At 37.5% G+C, this 11,203-nt stretch overlaps 1 protein-coding gene across 1 annotated transcript in view; it reads left to right on the forward strand.

Moving 5' to 3' along the window:
- The window catches only part of PIGK (phosphatidylinositol glycan anchor biosynthesis class K), a 119,851-nt gene extending 110,388 nt beyond the window's left edge, over positions 1-9,463 (forward strand). Inside the window, exon 11 of the mRNA XM_045897392.3 lies at positions 8,124-9,463. Coding sequence (XP_045753348.1) covers positions 8,124-8,240 — 117 coding nt within the window. The 3' untranslated portion in view covers positions 8,241-9,463. The remainder of the gene's footprint in view (positions 1-8,123) is intronic.
- Positions 9,464-11,203: the final 1,740 nt, after the last annotated feature.

The following is an 11,203-nucleotide window of genomic DNA, read 5'->3' on the forward strand; positions in this document are numbered from 1 at the left end:
TAGAATGTGTCCCTAGGTGCCACTTTACAAAGAAAATTTTAAAAAAACGTTTCTACATCTAATATTTTTACATCTAATTCTAAACCATGTAAAGTGTATTTTGGTTTATAATGTTGGGCTAGCAACAAAACTGTTTTTTCCAAATGTTAATCCAGAGCACCAGTAAGAATATTTTCTTGCCCACTTTTTTGTGATAGCTCTTTTATCATGTACTAAATTCTTGGCTACTGGGCTTGATTGCCTGCTTTCTATTCTGTTGCATTGATCTTTCTATTTTGCATGAGAACAACATTTTAGATTAGCTTTATCATATCCTTTTTTATATTCTGGTCTGTTTACTCATTTTTATAGGGTAATTTGGATTGTTTACCTTACATCTCATGTTATGGCTATTTCTGTTATTTTATGTTTTTTATTGCTGTTGTGAATGGAATTTTTTTTTTTCTGTTCTGTTTTTTGACTCGTTTTTGGTAACATATTCAAAGTTTTTTTTATATTTATCTCAAATCTGAGCTCTTGGGGCGCCTGGGTGGCTCAGATGGTTGGGTGTCTGCCTTTGGCTCAGGTCATGATCCTGGGGTCCTGGGATCGAGCCCCACATCAGGCTCCAGGCTCAGCGAGGAGCCTGCTTCTCCCTCTCCCTCTGTCTCTCTCCCTGCTCATGCTCTCTCTCTCTCTCTCTCTGTATCTCTGTGTCTCAAATGAATAAATAAAAAATCTAAAAAAAAAAAATCTGAGCTCTTTATTTTTCATAATTATGAATTTATTTTGTAGAGTTTGTTGATATCTAATCATAATATTTGCAGATGAAAATTTACTTCTCCTTACTGGAACTTATGTCTAGATTGGTTAGAAATTCCAGAGCACTATTAAGTAATAATGTTAACAGTGGATATTCTTGTCATGGGAAAACTAAAATCATAGTTAAGGAAAAACTATGGTCAATTTTATATTTAACAAATTACAGTAAAAAGTAAAGCATCTTCAATTATCCTAGATTAGATTAATTGCTTTGCAAATTTACCATGAGTAGGGTGCATCAGAATCCTAGGAGATGTTCATTTCCCCAGCAGGGGGCAACATCTGGGTAACACTAATTACTAACTTTAAAAGGAAAGGAGCTAGACATCTGGTCTAGATTGCAATTGAGAGGAGGAAGGCTAGAGGAAGCTAGGTGAATTAGTCTCTGGGTTCCCCTATTTCATTTCCGGGAGAGCAATTCCTGGCATGGTGGCAATTGGAATCAGTCTGTTTCCAGGAAGCCCATAAGAGAGAACTGGAAGAGCATCAATATAGCTCCTTTACTGGGGAGGTTATGCAAAGAATATTCATGAAATTTACCTCTAGAAGACGTATAGCAGGTATTTTTCCTGGATGGCTTCATCAGAGTCTGGCTCTAGATAACTGTTCAGGTGTGACAGATGCTTTGTGAAAGTTAGATGAGTTAATGGGGCTGGATTTCTTATTTGAGGAGGGTCAGAGGAGATTATCTTGTCAGACCATCCCCCCCCACCTCAGCAGAGTTCATGGTGGACAAGAGGTTGATTAGTTGCCCTTTATGCTGTTCTTATTTGTACCATTCCTGCAGAAATCTGAAGCCACAAGTATGTAGATGGGAACTTTATTTTCTTATGATAATAAAGGATCAGGGTATTTCCTTCCACATTAATTACATCAGTGGTTGTATTCCATAGCTTTTGATGCATAATAAACCACTCTAAAACTTAGTGGCTTACAGTATCAACCATTTTCTTAGCTCATAATTCTGCAAGTTGACAGTTTAGGCCAAGTTTAACTGGGCAGTTCTGTTCTCGGCTGAGTTCCCTCATGAGTCTATGGGCAGTCCTGGGTTGGTTAGGCCGGTCTGCTTCTGGGAGTTGGCTGGTTCTTGTCTGGGGAACCTGAGTTCTTCTCCACATGATGTCTTTGCCTCCAGAAGCCTTGCCTAGATTTTTTTCTCATGGTGGTAGCAGAGTCTGAGAGAGCAGAAGCAAGCAAAGCCTTGGAATTAGGACACTGTTGCTTGTGTTGCATTTTGTCGACCAAAAGATGTCACAAGGATGTAAATTCCATTTCTTGGTGAGAGTTGCTATAACAGCACATATTGCAAAGGGCATGGATACAAGGGAAGTATGGAGAATTGGGCCATTTTTTGCCACCAATCTGCCACAGTTAGGTGAATGAAGGACTCAAAGATGTGCTTAGGGCACTCTTCCTTGTCAACGTGGATTTTAATTTTGCTCCCTTTTTATCTCAGCCTGTTGCCCTTGTATCTTGTATAATTTTTCTCTTTGTACCATTCTTTTATTTTCAATTTCTTGTGCATCTTTATTCAAGTCAATGCCAAACAAAATTTTTCTAAAATGATCTTTTGGTTCCTGATTGCATCTTATTCTGAGATATGTTCTCTGCATCTTCAGGATATTTCTTTATTGTGTGTGGGAGTATTTTTACTCATAGACCTCTCCATGTTTTTCCTTTTTCTTAGAATGCTGTTGGTATGTGCCAACAGAGTATGTGAATGCTTCTCCCTATCTACTTCAGTTTGAATGCCTTCTCAGACCTGCATCTGAAAAATAATTTGTTATACATTTCCTGTGATTGGCAGGCAGTCATCAAATGTGGTTTTGCTAAACTAAACAAGGATCCGAGGATCCTCTGCTACCACGCTACCTATGTATGTCTGGTTTGGGGGCACTTTAAAATGGTGAAGTGTATGGAAAAACCTGTTTCTTTTCTTTTTTTTTTTTTAAAGATTATTTATGTATTTATTTATTTGACAGAGAGATAGCCAGAGCACAAACACAAGCAGGGGGAGTGGGAGAGGGAGAAGCAGGCTTCCCGCCGAGCAGGGAGCCCGATGTGGGGCTCGATCCCAGGTCCCTGGGATCGTGACCTGAGTCGAAGGCAGACGCTCAACGACTGAGCCACCCAGGCGCCCCTGGAAAAACCTGTTTCTTAACATGCGCTACTACAAGGATTTTTCCTATATTTTCCCTTCTCTTCAGAGGTTTTCATGTGGATATTGAAACTTCTTAGATGCAGTGAACCATTGTCAGTGCCCCTCTACCTTCTGACTTGTTCTTTACTGGGAACTGTATTCAGATGGTAAAGAGATTTGCCATTGGGGGGATAGGAATGAGTTACACTACTTTTGGCTGCCTCGTCAAGCCACGCTTCTACTCTGAAACACAATCTCTTGAATAGCAGGCAGGAAAAAGGAGAGAGCAGAAGTCCCTTTCTCAGTTGACAGAATTATTGTGTTTCCCAGTGCAAAGCAATCCTTTTTCAGAAAAGCAGGCCACTATTAATTTGTTTGTAGACCTGGTTTCTAGGACTTTCAGATAGTGAAATTATCTGAGGTTTCTCATCAGAGGTTAAATTCATTCTAGTACGATGTGCTCTTGTCTTTCTGTGTCTTCATATGTATTTTCCTCAGAAGATGGGAAAGGCTGCACTGGAAGATTCTACGTAGATGCCATGCTAAGCTAAGAGTCCAAGTTGTATTTAATTAATAATTCATTTGCCATTTTCTTTTAATCAAAAATATGTAATACAATAAAAAATATAGCAACTGCAAATAGCCATTTTGAAAGCTGAGATTTGCTGCTCTTTGTTAGTCTGTACAATGTTATATTGTAAATAAATACAAAATTCCATTATAATTTTGGAGTGATTACATACATTTCTTAGTCCTCCATTATTACATTCAAAGCTCTAGCACTTTGCTCTTCTCTCTGGTCCTCTCCTGGGCATCAGTGGTCTAAATATGGGACACATCTTATTGAAGGAGCCAGGAAGCAATGCCTCCAGAATTCTCTGAGCCAGTCTTTGGAATAATAGATCAAAATAGCTGCCAGGACCAGTCTTGGGAGAAATGATAGTGACTTCCAAAGAAGCTTTCGTTGTCTTCTTCCTGGCAACTATTTCTGGCTAAGTTTAAGATCTAATGGTACAACTCTGACCTCAGGGAATCCATCTCATTGGAAAGTAACTGGAGTTTCTACAGCTGCAGAACTAAGATTGCTATTAACTACTTGATTATTATTTCAGTAATCTCTAATGAATCACAGAGCTTAAATGATGTTCACCTTTTTTTTTTTTAAAGCATGAGTTGGTTTAAATACTATCTGAAAGTTACAGTATTTTTAAACTCTTGAAAGTTCACATCACCTGAACTCTTTTAGCACTGAAATTCATTAAATTGGTTTATGGAATAATCGTCTGTATTGTATATTATAGCCTGTCCTTCTATAGGTAAGAGTTTAATGCCAGATTTTGATAATATTTATTTAAATTTTTTAAAGCATGAACCTGTGTGGTGTGTGTGTGTTTTCAAATACCATCTAAATCCGAGACTCCTAGTTATTGGGGAAAATGTGAATCTTGTTGCCCCAATTAGGTCAGTACTCTTAAACTGAATTTTCAGGGTACATCTGCAAACTATTGTATAAAGGTGTGCTTCCTCTAATAACTAATAATGACAACCTTTTCCCCATTTATGGAAAAAGAATTTTTGGTTTAGCTTTTTCAACCCTTTGGCATGGATTACAAATTGTTTGAATAATAGAAAATAAACATGACAAAAAACAAGCAGTAGTAAATCACGTTTAATTCACTCACTTGTTTTTCATTGTCACATGCTTGTGATATCTACCTTCCCTGTCCTTAATATAACTATGCTTTATATTAATCTAGATTTTCTACTGGAATTAAATTAAGATTTTTCATAGTGTTTCACAAAAGCTCTTCCATCTGAAATGCCACTGGACTTACCATCTTATAAGAGACTAGAGGGAAAGAACCTCTGTCATCATCATTTCACATATGATCAGAGCCATCGCAGAGTTTTGAATAGAAAGTAACATGAGGAAGAATTGGATTACAATATTTTTGGTGTTTGGGGAGTTTTCTGGAAGTAGTGGGAGGGGGTGAGAATAGACTTAAGAGTTAGGGTAGCACGTAACCACTGTAAACAGTATTGTCAGTTGTGTTTATATTATGTGGTTGACTAAAACTCCAGCGTGATATGAAAACAGTAAGGTTGATTTCTCTGTTAGTTTGACCAGTTAATTTTGAATTGAAATGTATACAAAAATCAGATTGTTTCAAACATTGTTCCTCATAACTAACAAACACAAAAGAAAGTTATCTAAAAAGTACTCTGAAGGGCGCCTGGGTGGCTCAGTTGGTTAAGCAACTGCCTTCGGCTCAGGTCATGATCCTGGAGCCCCGGGATCGAGTCCCGCATCGGGCTCCCTGCTCGGCAGGGAGTCTGCTTCTCCCTCTGATCCTCCCCCTCTCATGCTCTCTGTCTCCCATTCTCTCTCTCAGATAAATAAATAAAAAATCTAAAAAAAATAAAATAAAATAAAAATAAAAAGTACTCTGAGTTTCAAATCATCACTTTTCTAGGTGGGAACAGGTAGTTATAGACTGACTGCATTCTCAGAAAACACATCATTGTTGTAATTGTGCATTCATTCATTCCCAGGAGGTCTGTGTTACTATGCCCATTTTACAGATTCAGAAATTCAGAGTGGTGAAGTGGCTTCACAGGTAACATGGGCTTTAAGTGTTAAAACTAAACTTTGAACCCAAAGCAGTTGTTTCTAAATCCCATGCTCTTTGAACCACACCACACTGAGCCCTCGTTTTTAAATTATTTATTTAATTTTTTTAAATTACAAAAGTAATGTGTGCTTAAAACAAACAATACCTATTGCATACATATGAGGCTTTTATTATTATACAAATATGTATACATATTTTATAAATATATATTTGTATTTTAAGAAAATGTGTCTAGCAGCAATATGATTGATAGATGGAAAAGAGAGGGCATCTTGGAGGAAGAGAAGCTAGTTAGGACACTATTTCAGTGATCCTGACAAGAAATGATAAGAGCTAGAACCAAGGCAGTGGCAGTGGCAATAGAAAACTTAGAAAGGACAGACATGATAGCGAGAAAACCTGTAAGAATTAGGAACTCATGGAAATGGGAAGGTCTGAGAGGAGCTAAGAGGGGAGCTAAGAATGACTTCCAGTTTTATCACTTTGGCAACATGGTGATGCCCCCCGTATGGATGGAGTGATGGAAAACAGGGAAGAAAACAGAATTGGGTGGAGGACTCAGGAATGAATTTGCTCTTGGCTATAGTAAAGTTTGTGATCCTTTAGAATATCCAAGTAGAGATGTCTGTTAATTGTACGTAAACCTAGGGTTTAGCGTAGAGTTCCATGTTAGTGATATAAATTTGGGAATCATAAGCTTGCTGACAGAGGTCAAAACCAGGGTACAGGTGTTACCCAGAGAGATTATTTATATAACGGGAGAGAATAAATGGCTGAGGGCAGAGCTCTAGACAACACGAGCATTTCAGGGGCAAAGAAGACTGAAAAAGAATGGTTAGGGAAGTAGGGGAAAAACCTGGGGAGAGTATCACTGAAGCCAAGAGAGGAGAATTTCAGAAGAGAAGGAAGAAGTTGCAGAAAGATCACCTAGTTGAAAACCAGGCATTTCCATAGATAACTTCTCCATTTATAAAATTAAAAGAAAAATAGAGTTTTGTTGTATCAAAATGTTCTTTTGAATTCTTTTAGTGGGTTTATAATGTTGTCTACATTAAGCAACTATACTAGCATGGCCCTTACTGACGAATTCTGGTTGATTTGACTTGATGTGTTTTATATTTAAGCTTGCCTGCCTGCCTACCTGCCTTCCTTCTTTCCTTCCTTCTCTCCCTCCCTTCCTCCCTGCCTGCCTCCTTTCTTCTTGTAATGTGATGAGCTTAGGATTGACTAAAGAACATTAGGTGTCCTATATATGGGAAACCAAACTATAAGGTGCAGATAACTCTAAGAGATTTATGAACCTTCCTTGGCTAGTTTACATGGTGACTAAAGAAAATTTTAGATGACAGTTCTCTTTACTCAATTCTACTCTAAAATATGATTCTAGGGGCCTCTAGGTGGTGCAGTCAGTTAGGCGACCGACTCTTGGGTTCAGCTCGGTTCATGATCTTGGGTTGTGGGATCGAGCCCTGTCTTGGGCTCCACGTATAGCGCCATGGAGTCTGTTTGGGTTTCTCTCTTTCCCTCTGCCCCGCCCCCCCCCATCACGCACATGTTCTCTCTCTCTCAAATAAATAAATCTTAAAAAAAATATGATTCTCATATCATAACTATCCTTACAATCTTGGCCAGTAGTTTAGGAAGTAAACCTCATAAAAAGATCATAGTTACAGACCTCCAATTTCAGGGACATAACGTAGCTGTTGCAATGACAACTAAAGGGAGAAGACTGATCTGCCTTTCCTTGCTGGACAAAGAAATATACAGGACACTTGGCTGGGTTTTGAGGGGTAGGGAATGGACAAAGGGATATAAAATGAATACAGCCAGACATTTCCCCCTGGAATTTTGCAGGGAGATAACCAATAAAGATAATTATGTTACTCGATAGAAGTAAGAGTAGAAGGAGCTACACATTCAAAGAAAAGAATATAGCAGGTGGGAAAATCTGAAGGAGTTGGCATTTTAGTTGGTGAATTTCAAATAGGGTTCAGAATGGAGTAAGGAACATTCTGTCTCAAGGGCTTACCATGACCAAAGGTATGGGCCCCCAAACAAGTATTTGTTGAATATCAGAACAAATGGAATTGGATAGCATTTGTTTTTCCAGTGACTTAATCAGTATAATATACGTATGTCTCCTGTGTGCCAGGCACCGTGACAGGGGGGTGCTGGGAGTACAAGCAAGGTGACCCTCGTAGAGTTATAGTCTAGTGGGAGAGACAGACAAAACCAACAAACTAATGAATATATAAATTCAAAGTGAGAAGGACTAGTAGGCTACTGAAGAGCTTGGGTGAAGAGAGCTGTTTGGCTGGGTAGTCAAGGAAGCCTCTTTGAAGAAACAAAATGGCGTCTGAAACTGACCTCTGTAAGAACCACATTGAAATATTTACCCAGTTAGAAGCTTTTGTTGTTGTTGCTGTCCTAATACACTTAATTTGGCTAAATTACTTCCCCTTCAAAGACAGCCTGTGAAATTTCTGTTTCCCATCAGTATTTGTTTGACCCATTATTGTTAAGTTTACCGTGTCCTCTTTGTTTTGCAGAAACCAAAGCTGAAAGATTGGCATCCTCCTGGGGGTTTTATTCTGGGATTGTGGGCACTCATTATAATGGTTTTCTTCAAAACTTATGGAATCAAGCATATGAAGTTCATTTTCTAGACATGATGTGTGAAGAAGATGGCATGGAAGACTGCAACCTTGGATAAAATTTTATGTCATTATACATTTTAAAAAATACATTGTTCTTGTGTGAATTGGGCAAAAAGTATAGGGAAACTAAATTTGAATGAACTATTGATTTTATAACTTAAAGATAAATAACTGTTAATGCAAATGCTAAGTGGCACTAACTATACTTGTTTTTTGTTGTGCATGTTATTAAAAAGATTGGACAAAGATCAGAGTATATTTAATGGCTATTTTTGAAAATAAAAATTTCCCCTAATCTTACCCCCTTTTCATTCGGAAAAGAAAAAAATGTGAAGACATTTAAATTCTCACTAGCAGAGGTGATTTCTTGTCAGGAATTTTGTGTGTGTCCTCCTAGTCTTTTTTTTCAATGTACATATTTTTTTCCTAAATAGAGATCGTATAGAATATTTCACTCTGTAACTTTTCATTTTACAATATGTTATCAACCCTTTCCCTCTCCTTGGACATTTTTCAGAACACACTGTGAATGGTTGCACAGTATCCATTTTATGAATGTACAGTAAGTTATTTAACACTCTTCTGTTGTTGGACCTACTTACCTTGTTCTCAGAATCTTCCTTTGGTTGATTCTTCAGTGGGTTAGTATTCTACTGTCAGCCATTCATGGAATTCTGCAGCTTTAATTATAAGTAAATATAAAAAAATGAGTTCCTTAACTTATGGTACTGATAGTCTTTGGGACCTTATTTGCTGTCAGTTTGCCTGGAAAATATAAGACCTTTGAGAATTTCATATTATTGACTGCTCAAGAGAAACAGACCCCATCATTTTACATTTCTAAGCATTCTGTGATCCTCAAGAATTGATTACTTCCTCTTCAATTTCCATATTGAAAGAGACATTTCATTCTGTTTAAGGTGAACCTTGTCACTGGCTGGGTCTGTACTTTTCCTGAGATAATCCCATAGAGTGGATGAGAGTGGATGACTGTCTGGAAAGGTCACACGTAGAACCCTGCCTTTTTGTTTGACTGATGCATCACTTAAGGCAGAAAAGACCTTTTTGCTCTCCAAGAAGATTTAAGAATTCACATGAACTTCATCGCTGATTTCTTTTAGCTCATCAGCCATCTGCCTATCTTTCTCATAACTGGCAATAGTATTGAGATTGTGTTTTGGCATCAGCCCCAGATACTGTTTTTTTTGTTGTTGTTGTTGTTTTGCATATAAGGGGGGAAAAACCATGAAAGTTGAGTGTTCATGTCCCACAGGATACCTTTTTGTATTTTATCTGTTTTTTTTCCCCCAAGAATTTATGTGTTAATCTTTATTCATTACAAAGAGCTGATTTATAATTATAGGTAACATTAAGAAGACAACTCATCCTCCACAATAAAACCTCATAAAATTAATATTCCTTAGGATTTGTTTTCCTTTTAACACTTAAAATATTGCCCTTTAATTACATGCAAAATGGTCGTACACTTCACGGGCAGAGGATTAACTGTTAACTCTCAGGTTAGAACAAATGATATTAAGGCTTTTGCCGGCTCTGAATCTTCATTTGAATTGATCTTTTTATTGGTGTACTCGATGAATTCAGATATTTTATCTGAATAAATGGAGAGGGATTCTTTTGTACATAGAGGGGAAAACAAACTTACTCTTGACTAGCCAGATCATAGTAGCACTAAGAGACAGAAAAGGTTGACCAGAGCACCCTGCAAACACTTACACAAGGTCATGAACACTAGGGTGAGGCGGAGCTACTTAGCGTCAAAAGGAAATATGATTGATCTTGAGCCAAAGTAATTTAGTTTGAATATAATTAAATACACCCTGATGGTAAAGACTGCTGGAAAGTATAAGGCTTCCTCTCCAGAGGCTGTAGAAGGTGCCCTTCTTAGTTAAAACCAAACTGGGAAAAGTAATACTGGATATTATATACAGGATTAATTTTGCCCAGGCAGAGTTTCAAAGGGCAGTTATTTCTCTTTCTGTTTCATTATTGAATTTTCAGAATATAGTTAAAGCAGAAAGCTTAATCTATGTTAAATGTTCAGCTCGTAACCATAATGTTTTTACATAAAGTATATTCTGCTTTCAATAATAAGTAAATCCGCTGCATGTGGTAAGTGGGTAATATTGTAAGTGCAATTAAATAGTCCAGACTTCAAATTATACCAGAAAAGCGCATCCTTAAATATATTCTGGAGCCACAAAGAGCTGAACAATGGAAAGGGGTTTTCTTCTTGCTTTTCTCACAGTGTTGTTGTGAGGATCAGATGAGATAATGTTATGACTAAACACTTTGGAAATTGTTAATATATGGTGGTGCTATTTTCCTTATTTTGGCTTAGGAAGATACCAACAGGGAAGTTAATGATCCCACTGTCCCTTGTTCTGCTGCACTTACTTACCTGTAAGCTACTTAACGTGCTTCTTGTTCTCTTTGGTGTTCTTTTTCTCCCCCTCCCGCCTTGGTGTCCTTTGGGGAGACAAGGAATATAGATAAATGGGTCCCGGCACACATGGCCTGACCTTTTAGGGGAGGGACAGGATATAATGATGCCATTTGGCACAGGCAGCCTGCAGGAGAAAAAGAAACCAAATGATGTGGATTTTAAAATTATGAAAGGCATTCATTTGCAGTTTATGAAAGGGAAATGTAGTTTGGATGCAAAGCTGATTAAATTGATCAAGAAAAATTGGAATTAAATACATAAAATAATGCATGCATTTCTGGTTTCAATTTTTTTATATCCTCAGCTAGTTGAAAATGATGATTCCCACAACAAGCATAACTCAGCTTGTTTCTGCTTACTGAGTATTTTCTACTATGGTATATGTTGATAACATTTCTTCCATTATGTAGGTTGTATAGCAGAGTTACAGTTACTGTGGGAATCATAATTTGAAATTTTGACTCGTATGTTTCTGGAATCTTTACAACAAATGTTGCATTAACAT

This window comes from Mirounga angustirostris, unplaced genomic scaffold, assembly GCF_029215605.1.
Source record: "Mirounga angustirostris isolate CCGP_5_RB_7025 unplaced genomic scaffold, mMirAng1.0.hap1 SCAF_4, whole genome shotgun sequence".
Taxonomy (NCBI): domain Eukaryota; kingdom Metazoa; phylum Chordata; class Mammalia; order Carnivora; family Phocidae; genus Mirounga; species Mirounga angustirostris.